Source organism: Seriola lalandi, unplaced genomic scaffold (genome assembly GCF_002814215.2).
Source record: "Seriola lalandi dorsalis isolate HSWRI2012SDOR001 ecotype SW California unplaced genomic scaffold, Sedor1 jcf7180002054407, whole genome shotgun sequence".
NCBI classification, from domain to species: Eukaryota; Metazoa; Chordata; class Actinopteri; order Carangiformes; family Carangidae; genus Seriola; species Seriola lalandi.
Window position 1 is genome coordinate 1478 of NW_019524960.1, and position 17050 is coordinate 18527.

General features: G+C 40.8%; 3 protein-coding genes across 3 annotated transcripts in view; 1 reads left to right on the top strand and 2 right to left on the bottom strand.

The window, feature by feature from the left end:
- Positions 1 to 789: 789 nt before the first annotated feature.
- On the bottom strand, positions 790 to 4419 carry LOC111657559 (RAD50-interacting protein 1-like). The gene is made up of 3 exons (XM_023409770.2): positions 4160 to 4419; positions 1584 to 1709; positions 790 to 933 (listed from the first exon to the last, which is right to left on the bottom strand). The coding sequence occupies exons 1-3, from the start codon at positions 4385 to 4387 to the stop codon at positions 805 to 807; spliced, it is 483 nt and encodes a 160-aa protein (XP_023265538.2). The 5' UTR covers positions 4388 to 4419; the 3' UTR covers positions 790 to 804.
- A 3965-nt stretch (positions 4420 to 8384) lies between these two features.
- LOC111657548 (prolactin-like) lies at positions 8385 to 10733 on the top strand. Its single transcript, XM_087174996.1, is given in 6 exon segments — positions 8385 to 8565; positions 8635 to 8736; positions 8739 to 8932; positions 9166 to 9267; positions 9578 to 9757; positions 10179 to 10733. Coding segments are annotated over 6 exon segments (954 nt in total). The 3' UTR covers positions 10374 to 10733.
- Positions 10734 to 13097: 2364 nt separating this feature from the next.
- Positions 13098 to 17050, bottom strand: part of hspa14 (heat shock protein family A (Hsp70) member 14) — an 8082-nt gene continuing 4129 nt past the window's right edge. The window contains 5 exon segments of the mRNA XM_087174999.1: positions 13098 to 13271; positions 13352 to 13419; positions 15481 to 15645; positions 15780 to 15995; positions 16083 to 16374. Of these exon segments, the coding sequence (XP_087031125.1) occupies positions 13193 to 13271; positions 13352 to 13419; positions 15481 to 15645; positions 15780 to 15995; positions 16083 to 16374 (820 nt within the window). The 3' untranslated portion in view covers positions 13098 to 13192.

Consider the following 17050-nt stretch of genomic DNA (forward strand, 5'->3'; position numbering starts at 1 on the left):
CATCTCCACCTCTGGGTTGGCATCTCTGGTTCCCTTATAAATTGGTTTTATGCTTATTTACAAGATACATTTCTTAATGTGGGCAGGTCACGGTCATCCTCTGTGAAGATGACCTGTGGAGTACATCAGGTGTCTGTCCTTGGGCCTCTATTCTTCTCTCTATACATGTTACCACTGGAGCATGTCATCTGGAGACATAATGTCAGCTTTCGTTTCTATGTAGATGACACTCTCTTCTCATCTATCTTTTAACCTAACTCATTCTTACTCATTCAGATAAGACTGAGGTAATTCCTAACTACTATTGGCCCTGACAAAGTAAATGCTTGTACCTCTCATTTCCAAAAATCTTGGTGTCACCTTTGATAACCTCCTCAGTTTGAACAAGCATGTCAATATAGGACTTAGGGTTTGAATTCACTTTCAACTTTAAGTCACTTCTTAAAACCCATTATTAAACTAAGTCATCATCCTGATACTTATTTTATCAACTATTTCAAACATTTAAGAATATTCTATTACTCTACCTCATTTGTAGTACTTCTGCTCTTTTCTCATCTTTAATGTTGTATAATCTTTAACCTGTTTTTAATTGTTTTCTATTGTTTTTATTTTGTCTTGTAAAGCACTTTGTAGCTATGTATTGAAAGATGCTAAATAAATAAAGCTTATTATTATTATATCGATGTTATATTCTAAAGCTAATGGCGGTGATGCAGGTGAGAAAATAGTTTACCATATGAGAAAAAACTTCTCACGAAGAGAACAGCAACAATGTTAATGAATCTCAACTATTTGGATACATTATTTAAAGTACCTGAGTTCCTCTATATGTTGAAGGCAGCGTAGGTATTTCATGTGTCTCTCTATGGTGTCGACTTGGTTAAGCGTCTGGCCAAGATTGTCCATCCAAGGCTGGGCTCCCTGTAGGTGCTAGAAGACAGAATCATTAACTATGACAAACAACTGCTTATGGCTCCTAGAAAGTGAAAGGACTTTATAGTCTCCGTCAGACATGGACTGGAATATTTCTGGCTTGCAAGAGGCAACTCTAAATCCCTTTTATTGTCAGTGACAGCCGTTCTGGAGAACAGCAATAGCTTATAAAATAAGCTCTTCTGAGTTGTGTACATTGCAGCATGATGAATGTGAATTTGTTTGTGATCCACAACACAAGTGCGCAAAATGTCTTGGGCTTAAAAAGAGGCAGCATTGACATTAAAAGAACATTTCATTTACAATAAATAATGGTTAATTCACATAATTTGACTGTTTTTGCAGGTTTTATTATTATGAGAAGCTGTTGTGCACACCTTCTAGTAAATGTTATATTGTAGTGAACACTGTGCTGTTTTTTGTCCAACTACTATTTTCAAGGTAAATAATGAACAATCAAGCCAACTAGCCGCTTGTGTGACAACATGAAACTGATCTTTCACCGACCATTTGCCAAATAGAAAAATGTCTGTTAATGCCCGATATCAGTGCTTGTGTATCTGTGATATGATTAATAAGATCAGACTAATGGAATCTACGTTATCAGAGAGTGTTGCACACTGCCTTGTCTCGTGGTGTGTCTCTACCTGGTGCAGTGAGTTGGAAATGAGCCTCTCCTTCTGCTGCAGGTCCTCCAGGGAACATCTGGCCTCTTCAGCAGCAGACAGAGCTTCAGAGACTTTAGGAGGCACAGAGCTGGAGACAGTAAGAACCTGAACAACAGAAAATATAGAGTCACTGCTCGTGTTTGACACAGTAACAAGTCTTGTGGTCAGTTGGCTTTACAGCTACCAGACTGAAGAAAACCTGCAGTCAGCTTGCTCTAATGTTGACACTGATTTACTGGATTGTGCCGTCAAGTGGGAAAAATGTAAAAAAATAATAGGCTAACATGACATCAGAAGAACATCTCCTTAACAATAAGTAATTGTTGATTCACAGCAGGTTTTAGTTTCTTTTAAATTAGAAATAAAAATGCAATGAAAAATTTACAACACATAGGGTTCTAAAAACCTGCATATCCTTACATTTGCTGTGCGTAACTGGCAAAAATGAGGCAACATTTGGCCTCTATGGCGCAAAGTTTTTTTCAATCTGATTAAATGTAGAGACAACTGCAGTGAATTCATTAATAAACAATTAATTATTTGTGTGCACAAGCTGCCACCACAGACGTGCCATGCCCAGGTGTTGCAGCAGGTATTGAGTGCAAGAAAGAGTCACGAGCAGAATCTGTTCCAGGACTGAGTGAAATCAGCTCTTCTAAAAAGGTAAGGCTTTAATCAGTGTGTGTGTGCGCGCGCGCGTGCATGTCAGGAGGGTGAGAGGTGTCACCAAAATACCAAGTGCACACACACACACACACACACACGTACTCACTTTTGCCTTTGCATGTGTGTGTGTGGTAGTGCTACTTGAAATGACCCTAATACACACACACACACATTCGTTTGCCTTTTAACTTTTTTCCACACGTTCGTGCACTGATCCTTCAAACACAACACAACTGCACAAGGAGTTTATTAATCTATTTATTCAAAACAATGTTTGATTCGAGATTCATCATTTTAAGCCCTGTATAATATTCCTATCATATCCATACACAGACTCGATACATTATTTCTCAAATATTCCTCAAATAACTTAGGATAATTTAAGTGCTGTCATATTGACTGTCCAACATTGTGTTTGTTTTAATTTAACTTTAACAAACCTTTCATTGTGGCTCAACAGTCAGTATAATATTAAAGGGCTATAAAATGACTGTGAGTCTCTGTCCTTTGTTGTTCTTTGCTCTGCTGTTGTTGCTGGTTGATGATGTGACAGAAAAGAATTGTCACAGATTTCGAAGAAGACATGACATTTATATCTGCTGTGGTTCAGATGTGTTATTCATTCTCAGAGCTTCTGTAATATTTATTTGTAAAAAAAACACTAAAAAGGTACAAACACACCAGCAACAGTGACAGTTTACTCTGAATAAAGCAGAAATGTAATAGAGTAGTCTGTGATTTGGGTGGAGTATTGGTGGGATAGATATGAATACACAAAATATCAGACAAGTAAACATATAAATAAATATATATAAATATATATGTATGCACCGTATAAATATTGGCAAGTACAGATGTACAGATTGTCATGTTTAAGACTACATCCATTTAATTTTAGATTTACACACTATCATTTAATTTGCTAGATAATTAGCTGCGTTTGTTCATCAATGCACAGTCAATGTATAAATGTTGTTTGTTCTTTATCATATGATCTCTGACTCCTTTAAAGTAATCATTAGCAATCATTCACTATTTTCCCTGCTAACAGGCCGAGCGCTGCTGTGGCTCACCTACTGCTTTCATTTGTAGTTTGTCTCCTCCGCACCATCCTAGACATGGTGGACAAGGAAATGTCTTGACATACATTTATGAAATGTGGGGAATTTAAAACAGTAAACACAACCTGCAAACTTTGATCCAAGCTGGGGGTTGTTTTGCATGACCCTCTGTACTGGTTGCACTGTCATGAATGCAGCATCTCTGAATAGGAGTACCTCTGGCATATTATTTGTTGAGGTAAAATAGGACTATGTGCTTATGTATAAGGTCAGGTATGTCAAAAAGTGACCAAAATATTCAGGTGATCTTCCCCTGATTCATCAAGTTTCATCAAGGTGTCGAGGCCTGAGGTTGGCACTGTGTAGGTCCTGTAAACAAGGCAGAACAGTCCTGATTCACACCTGCCTAAGCCTGTCTGGGTTTGCTTCAGTAGCATTTTAGAAAGCAACTCCTACATTCAGATCACAACTTATTAACTGGATCATATATTATAGAGTGGGTGGGCTTCAAGAGTTGTAAACATGTCATCTCCCGTGCCCTGTGGACGACTAGCAGAGAGGGCTAAACACAAGGCAGAGTCTCTGCTCTGCTTCAAAGTATGTGAATGAAAAATGAGCCTACAGTATTCAATGTTATCACTTGTACTGTTTCTTTACGACCTACTTTGAGTGAACGTGACAGTGGACCAGGGAGAAGCACCGCGAAACGAGATAGACACACTATGCCATTAACAATATGAACCATCTCCAGTGACCTGCTCTTCAGATTCAGATGTATTTCGAAGGTGTTTTGCTCCATGTGAAAACCTGTCAAAGCTGTGAGCTCACCTGTTCCTCCAGGACGCTGTTTTCCTCTCTCAGCTTCTTCAGCAGGTTTCCCACATTCTTCAGTGATTTCAGGTCGTTGCCGACTTCTCTCTCCAGAAAATCCACCACAAAGTCCTGCAGTGTCCCCGAATCTGCTGACACGGGTTCGCCATGTTGGCTGTAAGCGGGGTCTGAAAAAGTGTCAGTCAGTTTGTTCATTGTTTGCTCTGCTGCTGTGAGCGCCGCCATCTTTCCCCCCACAACGCTGTCAACAAACTTCCCAGGATGGTACGGAAGAGGTGGCGCTCGTTTCCTTATCTGTGCGTGACGAGCGGGCGGTCACGTCGCTGGTTACGTGGCGTGCTCAGTGACTGTATTTTGGTGTCCCCAAGTTTTTATTTAGTCCTCGTCCATCTGTGATTTCAAATAAAGTGAAGTTGATATAAGTGTCTTTCTTATTCTGTGTATTGAAACGTGGATTCTTGCACACCTTCTCCACCAACGCTGTATCTCGGGGGACATACTAAGGGATAAAACAAGGACACCGTTCTCTTGCTGCGTCGGCACAAGGGAGTCCGCTGTGTATACGTAATCATTCACGTCATAGACCACACGTCCACAAATCCATACATCCATTCAATAAAAAAAAGGAAAGGATAAGACAGAAAAAAATACATTCATTCAATTTTTTTCTGTTTCTTCCTATAAAAAAATTCTTTATTTTCATCTCGGCTCATAAATGGTTTTTGGATGTATATGCATGCTTTACATTACAGGCTGTAAATTACAGTTACATACTGGTATATACAATGTTTTATATATAATATACTTGGTACCTATAGTAGGACAAATATAGAAGAACAGGGGAAGAGAGAGAGAGAAAGAGGAAAATGTCAGCTTCATGTAAACTGTTCTGTAAGTAGAAAAGTTCAAATGTATACTGTAGTATCATTTTTTGTTTTCTTAAAAACAAAACCAATCATCTATTGACTCAGATCTGCTATATGCCAAGTGTACAAGAGAAGGGAGAAGGAATTTATCTGGCCACAAATCCATGAGATCAAAATGTTGCATAAATTATTTTAAGGGCATAGGATATTTTGCTTCAGGATATTTTGCCAACCAGAAATGTATACAGTCTTCAATAACAATAACTATATCTATAATCAATAACTCAACAACAAAAACATATCTTGATGTAGTAGCTTCAGCCGCCGGTCAGTCTACACAGAGAAAGTTCTTGCACTGTAAAAAAGGAGCAAAAGGTCAAAGCCTGTGAAGGCGCTGGCCCATGGGCATGTGCAGCTGTAACAGTCACCCTGTTACTCTGCAGGTCAGCCTGAATATGACAACACGAGGCCATCTGCCCAACAACACTACATCCCTGCGTGTATGTCTGTGTGTATGTGTGTAAGAACGTGCAGTAGAGTCACGTTGCCAGTCTCTTGTCATCTCTGAAACTTTTATCAACTAAAACATGCATGAACACCTACAGCAGTGTATTACTGTCGCTGCCCCCAAACTAATCATGCTCAAGATCATATTCTTGTTTTTAACACATCTTTTATGGATAGATTTCTTTCTACTGTACAGTCCCATAATTTCCTATTCATATTTACATCCACCTGATGCTGTGAATTACAGGATTAATATCACCGACTGATTGATTATCATCTCATCTCATCTACTAGGTCGACTTGTCCAACACTTTTTGATAAGATACCTCAAAAACAAAAGAATGACTTCTCAGCAGCCACACTATACTGTAAGTTCAGTGACAGCATCATATAGCGCTGATATCATCATGCTAACAGGCTGATCTTAGAATATAAAAATACACACGCACTTTACAACTTACTGTCATTCAAATTTAGTCTATTAGTTAGTTATTCTAGAGTGTAGTGCTGCAGGAGGGAATGTGACGACTGTTCACATAACAGTAAAACAAGCGCCCCTTTTCGCTGTTCATACAAAAATGAAATTAAATACATAAATAAAAAGTAAGTACACAAAGTAAGTGTGTTAACTGGTTTGTAAAATGTATTGTTGTACGTCAACCAGCTAACATGAGAATTTTTTTTAAAGAGGTGTAAGAAGTGTGGTAATTGTAATTCATGATGTTAAAGTTAAATTTCTGTTGAACAAAGGTCTGTCGAGTGACTGTGCAGCAGCTTCTCCATTGTATTGGGCAGGAGGCTTTGAGACTGAGACAAATAACAACAAAGTCGTAGAAGTAATTAGTAAAATAACGTTTAGCTATTGCTTCAGATTACAGGCTGCAAACTACAGTTATTGTATATAATTTACTGCAGAGTAACAGGGTGACTGTAATATATATAATTTTTTAATAGACAAATAGGACAAGGGAAGAGGACGAGGTTAGAGAATAAGAGTTGACAACTTTGTGTTTAAGACTTAATAACTTTTAGGTGGATCTAATTAAACTGATGATTTTTTTAAATTAAGTATTTATTTAATAATTATGAGGTACAGTAATATTGTTACTGGGTAACAAGACAAATAAAAATTTCTTTGGAATTTAAATACGCAGTTTTTTCATCATTATTGTTGTGTATCTTTTTAAAATATCAGTTAAACACTATAACATAAATGATAATAAACTGTTATGGATGAATAAATCTACTTTCACTCACACAAACTAATAAGTGTTTTTAGATAATAAAAGAATAAAGAATAATGGTAAGCAATTCATCATCATCATCATCATCATCATCATCGTCATCATCGTCATCATCATCATCGTCGTCACCACAGTCAAGCCAGGTCTGACTGTACAAGCGGAGGCTGAGACTTTTGGAAATGGCCTCCTTACTCACATCCGTGCTTGTGGGACTCACCCCACGACTGTCTCGCCTTTTTCATCAACCCAACAATACTGAGTTGCTGCTACCGCTTATAACTGTAAAACATCTACCCCTACTGTCAGTTTATACTTCTATTGTGGCCTTTTCTACCGTAGTTTCCTCCAATGGTTCCATCAGTCATCTAATGATTGCTGACCATCTCAGAAAAGTGAGTCTGATCCACGCTACAATCGCTTGACGTCATTCAACCGGCTTTTCCAAACAACATGACATTCATTCACTGCTGCCCCGTGGTGTCATTGTGAGCTTCTGTACGGCTCAGTCATCAGCTTACACTTCTCTTCCTGTTAGTGCCTGGAGCGCTCCGACCTCAACCCGGACGACATATAAACATTCACAGGTACTGCTGGGTGAACCTCAATTGCCCACTACCCAGATGTGTCGGACAGACAGTCCAATCAGGCTCTGTTGGAATGACGTCACGGGCTGATGACACACACTCATGCATTAAAGAACTGTGTCGCTCAAAGGTCTGCTGAAGTGAAAGCTATTTTGCTGTATATACGTAATACACTACAAAAAAACTGTTTACACTGTTTACACTGTTCACACTTTTGGGGAATTTAATTAGACTTGCATTAATTTCCTGGAGACTAACCCTAACCTTTACCTTCACTACTGACCCAAAACTATATGTGTCTGTGTGTGTGTGTGATATGTATATATCCATCCACCCATCCATTATCCATGCTGCTTATCCTTATTGGGTCGCAGGGGGCTGCAGCCATCCCAGCTGACACTGGGTGAGGGCGGGGTAAACCCTGGACAGGTTGCCAGTCCATCACAGGGCTGACACATAGAGACGAACGACCAGTCGCGCTCACAGTCACACCTATGGGCGCTTGAGAGTCGCCAGTTAACCTAATGTGTGTCTTTGGACTGTGGGAGGAAGCTGGAGAACCCGGAGAGAACCCACGCAGGCGCGAGGAGATCATGCAAACTCCCCACAGAAAGGCCCCGGGCCCCGGGGTCCAAACCCAGAACCTTCCTTAACACAGCACAGTTCAACAGCACCGCAAACCACATCCTCTGCAATGATCCTGGCTACAGTTGAACCACCAGGACATAACCCCGATGAGGGCAGCTGATGTGTTAGACGTCACGGCAACGTACATACTGTACGCTGCCGTGACGTCCCAGGCTGATGATGTACACCAGTCTAGACCATTCTGTGATCATGTCGTGTAAACATGTGACTCACAGGACAGTAGCTGCTGATCACTGTAAATGTTGTACCCTTCCCTTTCCTTGCCCCCGCCCTCTCTCTCTCTCTCTCTCTTTCTCTCTCTCCCTCCCTCCCTCCCTCACTTTTTGTTGGATATTAAAGTGTAAGAGTGAAATGGTGAGTGAGGGACCATCACATGAAGCGGCGGGGGTCTTTGAATAGAGAAGCTCCAGCACCCTCTGCTCTGAAACGAAAGCTGGTCCGCGCCCTGCAGGATGCCTGGAAACCTCAGATCAGGTACAGAACGCTGCATGAAGGCAGAGCCGTCACTACTCTGCGTGTTCTCTTCCCCGTCACCTTCCACCACTCCATCATGAGTTTGTCTCTTAATTTCATTCACTTCATTTTTCATTCCTCCTCGAACTCATTCTCTCATATTCAACCAGTTAAAGCGGATTCTACAGAATACGATGCGATTCAGGTCCGAGACTTGTTTTGTGTTTTGGGTGTTTTTTCTTTTATTTACTTCCTCTCTTCTTCGCTCGGTCTGTCCTAGTGTCTGCTGTGTGGGTGGTGTTGGTCTGTGCGGTACTCTGCAGAAGACTGACCGGCATAGGTGCAGCACCCATCTGCACCAATGCCCAGGCTGGGTGCCATACCCTCTCCCTGGCCAATCTGTTTGACCGGGTCATCCAACACTCGGCCAGGATGCACGGCATTTCAAATGACCTCCACTCCGAGTTTGTGAGTCTCCCTGTGCAAAACTGTCTGACCGTGCCTTTCTAATGATGTTTAAAGAATAGGTTTGATGTTGTGACACACACACACACACAGGGAGAAGATTGTGATTACTTCCAATAGCAACGCTATTCTACTATTTCATTCATCACTTGTGTTCGAGCCACAGCTGACATTTAGACGACATCTGACCTCTGACATTTCATCCGTGCGCTCTTGTTTTGTCCTCTCAGGAGCAGTACTTCCTGCCCAGTAAGAATCAGATTGGCCGGGTCAGTCGCAACTGTCACACTTCCACCATCCTCACCCCAAATGGCAAGGAGAACGCTCAGAGAATGGCCGTGAGTTAACCTCTCTAAAAAGCTATTTCCTCTCATCGGCACGAACTTCCAGCGAGAATGTAGAGTTCTCTCATCCTCTGTGTTTCCCCTTCCCCCTGTGCAACACGCTTCTGAATGGGCGTCTGTACATTTCATAACATATACTGTATTATTTATGTTACTTGATTTTAGTTTTTTCTGCTGGTTGTTTCTTTTTGCATCATCTAAAACCTCCAGTGTCCATCAGTGATGCAAATTTCATCCTAACTACTGTCTGGAGCTTGAGTTTTAAATGTGTCATGCATCCGCCCTGTCCCGGTAATCGCTGCAGAGGGAGGAGCTGACGGAGGTGATCCTGAAGCTCCTGATGGCGTGGAGGGATCCTCTGTGGCATTTCCACCAGAGCATGGCTCACCACCACGACTTCAACAACTTCAGCTCCAACAAAGCCCTGGAGATGAGCGACATGGTGCACGAGCTGCGCAAAGGGGTGGAGAAAGTGGCCGAGAAGGTAAAATACGTCTGGTACCAAGAGAGTAGATGTTTTGGAGCTGCTGGTGTGTGATGTAGGTTCTTGTCGGGTTGCGTAAACACAGTAAACGACAAAGAAACACACAAATGCAAACTGCGCTGTTCACCTTTACAAAGATTATTGTTCAGATTCAGTGGAAATATTCAGCGACAATGCAAAAAGAAAGGAAGACACCGCTTTACCTATCTGTCCTTCCTCGTGCAAAACAACCGACAAACAGCATCCAACCAACCGATACGTTTGTTTGTATGAAAAGGTTTTAAGTGTTAAGATTTCCTTCTGCCTGCTCTTAGGGGTTATGGAATGGGTTTTGGAATTGTAAAATGAATGAACCCGCTCCTGAACCCGGATGTGTTTGCTGTGATAGTGTGAAAGCTGATGTGACTCCTCTCTGCTCCAGATGCAGATGTTGGGGATAATAAGTAACTCCGTCAGCAGCCAGGCTTCCCCCGAGGCTTCCCTGCCGTCCGACAGCGCTGAGTGGCGCCTGATGAAAGACTACGACCTCCTCTACTGCTTTCGCCGAGACTCCAACAAGGTCCAGAACTACCTGAAGATCCTGAAGTGTCGCATCGTCCCGGAGCACGGCTGCTGAAAGGCCCGAGACCAGAGGAGGCCTGTGTTCAACTTCCAGAAATATCAATCACACATGGGAATGGAAACACTTCAGTTAGAAACTACACGATTAAAGCTGTAGCTTTTGTTGTGTTTTGTATGGGATGTTAACTGATGCAAACATACAGTATGTTCATGAAGTGCTACTGGAAGCCAAAGACTCTATCTACTGCTACTGCTTACTGCTCTACTCCTTCCACTCCTGATATTATATAGAGTGTGGTTGAGTATGGACAGGATGGAATAAGTGTAATACATGTTATTATAGATTGTTGTAGGATGCATATCATGTTTAAATATAGTAATATCATATAAAGTATTCAGAAACATGGATGCAATGTTTTTTTTTTGTCATTTCTACAGAGAAGATTATGAAGGAAAAGAAATGTCATAAGTATAAATAAAAAAATAAATGAAAGATGCAGAAATAAATAATTAAATACATAAATAAATGCAAAATAAAAACATTTTGTAAATGATTCTGTATTGTTACATTTATTTTTTTTTTCTCTATGTCTACATTTATACATGTATTTATACATTTATTAATTTACTTATGGATTTATGCAAGTATTTATTTATTTCTATTTCTACATTATCTTTACATTTATACATTCATTAATTTATTAATGCATTTATTTATTTATTTAATTCTGTATTTCTACATTCATTTATCTATATATTTATTTATTTATTTATGCATTTCTACATTTCTACATTAATATATTTATTTCTGTATTTCTACTTTTTTTTTTCATTCCTACATATAACTATTTATTTATTTCTGTGTCCATATGTTAAGTGGGTGGGTGGTCCTACCTCAGTCTAAAGCTAGACTGGTTACAGTGGTGTGACTGATTGGATGGATCTACTACTGCCTTGACTTGACTGATACACAGGAGGTTGTTTCTTTCCAGTGCTGCAAACAATGCAGAACCGCATAAATAAATGCACGAATAAATGTAAAAACAACTAAATAAATAAATGCAGAAATAAATATAAAATTACACAAATAGCATTTTTCATTACATAAATGTTTTTATTTTGCATTTACTTGTATTTAATGATATATTTATGCATCTATTTATTTATATATTTATATCATAGGAGGAGTGGAAATCAAAGACTCCGTACAAACACTGCTGCAAACACAGATGACTCCGTAGATGCTCTGAGATCTAAAGTTCAGTTGATAAAAAATAGGTCTGAGCACAGTGCTCATGTATGTATCACATGTAACATACATGTGGTTACAGGGGAAAGTCAAAATCCCTCAACTCTTAAAATGTAGTGGTGTTAGTAAAGCATCAACGCACATATGGGCATGTGAGATCAGTATAAAATTTGAATAACTGGAGTGTAATGCAACAGCAATGAATATATGGAGTCTTGTTTTCCATCATCATTCTCCTCTTGACGTGCGCAGAGACTTTGAATTATAAAGACTTTTGAAATAAAGAAATTGTTTCATGAGCAGAAATCAACATTTATTTGCGTGATTTGGCGTCTGTGTGGAAAACACCAGTATGATCACATGACTAGAAAAGAAACGCTAGAAAATGATTTCCGATTATTAAGGTCAGACGAAGGCTACATTGTGAATAAGCTGGTGAATAATCGTTAAGTTACTGAGTATTTTTCTCTTTTGTCTGATGAACAAACTGTTGTGAACATGTGATGCAGGTAAAACAGTTCAAGCTGATGTCACACTGTTTCTGCTGCAGAGAGGAGGGAAAGAAAAGAGAAGTAGTTGATGTCTGATGAGTCAGAGCGACTGAAATGTTCATTTATAACCATGGAAACACTGAACAGTGTGTGGATCATTGTATTTCTCCTGGTTACTGTGAGCTGCACTGATGAAGTAAAAGCATCATCACTGGAGGAATCCTGTCAGATTGAAGAGTTATTATAATAGTATAGTATTTATAGTATATATAGTATATTAACATACTGTACTATTGTAATTTTAATTGTAATTATAAAATATTATATTATAATTCTTATTATATATTATTATTAATATTATTAAATGTGACATAATTTTGTATGTATAGTATAATAGTTATTTAGTGTGATAAACTCTCCTGTTGGTGAGAAGCTCACAAACGATTCCACTGATTTATATAAATGTTTCATCTTAATAGCTCATCAAAGCTTATTATTTATCACTTTATCGTAAACTCTTTTGTCCCTGTCAGGATCCTGTAGGAAAGATGAATCAGTTTTTCCAGTGATGTGATTGGTCAGTAGTTTGACTGTTGACGGGTTTTCATCTGAAGTTAACCTGCGCCAGAGCAGGTTAGGAGTTTAGCATCAGTTACCATGGTGATTTACCCCCAGCAAGAGGTTTTCTTACCAGTCGCAACCCTGAAAAAAATCTGCTGTTAGCTGCTCATTTGAATTGCATGTTGTACATGCTGTATGTTTTTAAAAGCTTCCACTCAGGTGGACAATAGACTCAATCAATAAAAACTCAGGCTTAAACCCTGAAGTTATCTCGCTAACTTCACATCCTGCTTCAGTGTTCAGGCCTCAGGCGCTGCTCATTATTTATAGATTGCTACTTTTTCATTCAGTTACCAGTGGTGTTCACCAGCATGAAATTACAGAGGGGAATCATGTAGGTGTATTCTACATTATTTGATTATTATAGTTTATATTATATATTATAAAGTCCAGAGGTTAATAAAACCGAGCGCATCACTGGGGTTTGATTCTGTTTATTGAGCGAAACATAGAAAACAAAAACATTGCACTGACACTGTACTGATGTGAGGTTTAGACCGCAGCTCAGCCGCTTCAGGATGAGGCCGCTATGGTGACGACCTCTGACCTTCCAGTGCTCTGCTCCACGCAGGAAACATGAACGGAGCCGTCCCTGCAACACACAGAAACCATGATATACAAACAGTAGTCACGTGACACAAGCTCACGTGCCGAGCCTGGAGGGGCGGATACCTTTTCATGGTCACCACGGTGTCGATGTCGTGGTTCTCCTCTCTGGGCTGCAGGTCTCTCAAGATGATCTGCACATTATACACACACAAGCAGACCAATGGTTCATTTCAATCATTAATAATTCATCGTTAATATTTTTTTTTGTTTCTGTTGACCTCAGCTAACCTTGTTCTTGTCTTCACTTGTCGTGTTTTGATGACATCAAAGTGTCAAAGTCTCAGCTTTACTTTCAGCAGATTTACGTCAATAATCAAAGAACTGTGTGCGAGATATAACTTTTACAATATGCCCATATTGCAAGAGTTTAACAGTAACTGGACAGTCGGATACTAAATGTTGTTTATGAACAGAGGAGCTCACATATAGAGATGACAGAGCTGCGAGTTGCCATTTAGACGGAGTTGGAGGTGAAGAGGCTAATGAGCCTATAAAAAAAAAAAAAAATCTGTCAGAAAGATCAAACGCAGTTGGTTCATTGTAAAAGAGCAGCGGTGTCACACAGGAAAACTACAAATAAGAAGAAAGGCAGTGAACCCGTCAGACCGAGGATGCACACGTGCTGTGAACGAGCGTGAAAAACCCCCTTCAGGAGTTCACAGCGTGAGGGACCCTCCACAGCAGCAGCAGCAGCAGCAGCAGCAGCAGCAGCAGCAGCAGCAGCAGCAGCAGGACGTGGGCGGACGTGGTTCCCCCTCAACGATCAGGACGAGAACCACAAGATGCAAAGCTTGCGGGGTGGGCCAGGTGTTTGGCATCCCACGGAAAAATAAAGCTAAACTACAATAGTGAGTAACCGGCAGCTAACCACGACGTGGACTGAACGATTCTCACTGCCGACATAAGTTCAGCTGTATGCAAAGCGTCGGTCGCCTCTGGGAAATCACAGATATTTTTGACGCAGAAACAAGTAAATACAAGCTGCACTGAGGAGCTCTGACTTCTGCACATGCCATAGCTCCTTTCTTTTTTTTTTTTTTTTAAATTCTAGTTGATGAAATAAAAAGTAACAGTGAAATAACAGGTAAAGGAAAGTTCATTTTTGAAATGAGTGTATCTTATAACTAAATATGGAATTTTGCCAGAGACACTAATGACACACAACGTTTGACTTCACTTTCTTTTGTAACTTGGCAAACACTTTCTCTCTCTGTGGTGTGACATTTGTTGCGTCCGACGACAGTTACGAGATGTGGATTACGCATTTCATTTCAAAGTCAGCTCTGTCTCTTCAACATCTTATTATAGAAACTACAATCACCTCCTCAGGGTCCTCTGTCTCCTCCACTCAGCTAGTTTCAGGTTACATCCCTGTTTATCCAGAGTCAGAGAAGATATCAACCTTTTGTCTGAAATTTGGTCATAATTGCTTCAGTCTTGAGTAATGGTTAAAAAGTGTTCTCTGAGGTCACTGTGACCTTAACCTTGACCACCAAAATCTAATCAGTTCATCCTTGAGTCCAAGTGAATGTTTGTGCCAAACTTAAAGAAGGTCCATCAAGGCGTTACTGAGATATCGTGTCCACGAGAATGAGACAGAGGGACAACCCGAAAACAATACGTCTCCAGCTGTGACTGTCTCCAGCTGTGACTGTCTCCAGCTGTGACTGTCGCTGGCGTGGAGACATAAAAAATGGACAAAGTGGAGGGGTGGGTGTGGAGCTGAGACATTGGTGACCACCTGTCACTCAGAGAGGCCACGCCCTCAATTCTCCATAACTTAAAGTCTTAATAAAATGTAAACAGGTGAGTTTTATAAACAGGTGTCATGAAGGAGGAAATTAGCTCTAGACAACAAAACTGTTTTTGTACCAGGCTGTGAACATGTTTATTTCTGCTGTAAAGTTGGACATTTTAACATGGGAGTCTATGGGCATGACTCACTGTTGGAGCCAGACTCTAGTGGTCATTAGAGGAACTGCAGTGTTTGGTTTCATTAACAGCAGGAGGTTGCCACTTGGTTTTCACCATTAAAAAAAGAACCTATATTGTGTTATATCAATTGTTTTTTTATATCAAAATACCAGCAAACGGAGAAAACCAGTGAGTTTCAAGTTTCTACATGACACTCCCACAAAATCAGGATGTGTGTAAAGTCAAACATTTGAGCCGGTGTTGGTGCTTTTCTGTACCTTAGCTAGTTTCTCCGGCTGCTCCGTGACCATTCTCTGGTAAATCTCCAGGCAGAGTGAGGACAGTTTCCCGCCTCCGCTCAGGATGTGGTGTCTGCGAGCAGGGAGGGGCGTGCCAGACGGAAGAAGGACAGTGAACACCTCGGCTCCGGATTCATCCACCTCCTGCAGCGCCCCGCACAACACCAGACAGAGCAGATGAGAGTTCACGCACTACATTCTTTAGATCGACCAATAGAAACGGTCACATTCACGTCCATACAGAAATATAAATTATTCGTCTTCTCACTGAGCTGTACCTTCACCAGTATGTCAGTGGCAGATACGTCCACCGTCAGAGACTCCTCCTCCGGGGAAAGGATATCTCTGCCCACCAGTAAGCCCGCCTCCAGTGCTGCTCCCACGGCGATGACCTCGTCGGGCGGCGCCGAGCTGAGGAGCTCCACATCTAGAAACATATCTCGGATCATCTGCTGCAGACGCGGGATCCTGGCCGATCCGCCGCAGAGAACCACCTACAGCGCAGCCGTCGTGTCAGCAGCAGCTTTATTTTTATTATTTCTTTTACATTGCATTACTGACACTTGTCTCACACACTGTACCTTGTTTATGCTGCTGGTGGAGAGTCCCGCCTTCTCCAGCAGAGCTCGGATTGGCTGGATGCTCTTGTTGAAGAGCGAGGAGCAGAGCAGCTCGAACCGAGCTCTGAGGAAACAAAAACACAAAGGTTCTCATGTCTGTAACAACTGCTCATCCATCCTGACTCCGCCCACAAATGTCATTGCCCCCCCCCCAGTCAACATACTGACATGTGGTTCCACTAAATCTGCTCAGCCGCAGTGGTTCATGGTGATGTTATTGTCAGTGATGCAGAAGGTAAAGCATTTGAACATTCTGCCTATTTCATCTCACACTGTGAGATACTGCCGAGCCCAAGAGTTTTTATTATCACTGGAATAATCGAAATTCCATGAACACTTCCTTTCTGACACTTTACTCTTTTGTTCACTGTAGTTTTGTGTTTTATCTTTGGTGTCTTTACTGCTCACGTGTATCTGGGTTATTTAAAGTTCTAATCTCTAACTTTTCCACATTAAAACCAGACCTGTGTTCTATATGTTGTTGAGTTGTGTTCTTACATTATCACAAATGTTTCCATCAATTCTCAAACCAGAGGAATCTGTGATTTTAATCATAGTAACGTTTCATTTGGTCGCCTGTCAGTGACATCGTATCCTCTATGATCATGTGTCAGTGTGTCTGTCTGACAGAAGCTTAACTTGGATTTTTATCTAGTTTTAAGTCACCTACACTTTTTACACCTTGGTGGTTTTCAGCTCTATAGTTGAACCAGATGAAGGATTTTAGTCGTCGGACGTCTGGATCTGAAGTTATCAGAGAAACAAGCTGAGGAGACGTTAGACAGCGCAGCTCCCAGCTGCTGGAGACGTCCTGTCCTGTGTCACTGAAGAGCGTCTGTGAATCTTTTTAAAAGGTAACTGCTTTCTGGGTGTTTCTACTGGTTTGAATCCCCTGGTGTGTTTGTTATGGAGAGGAGGACACCTCTGTG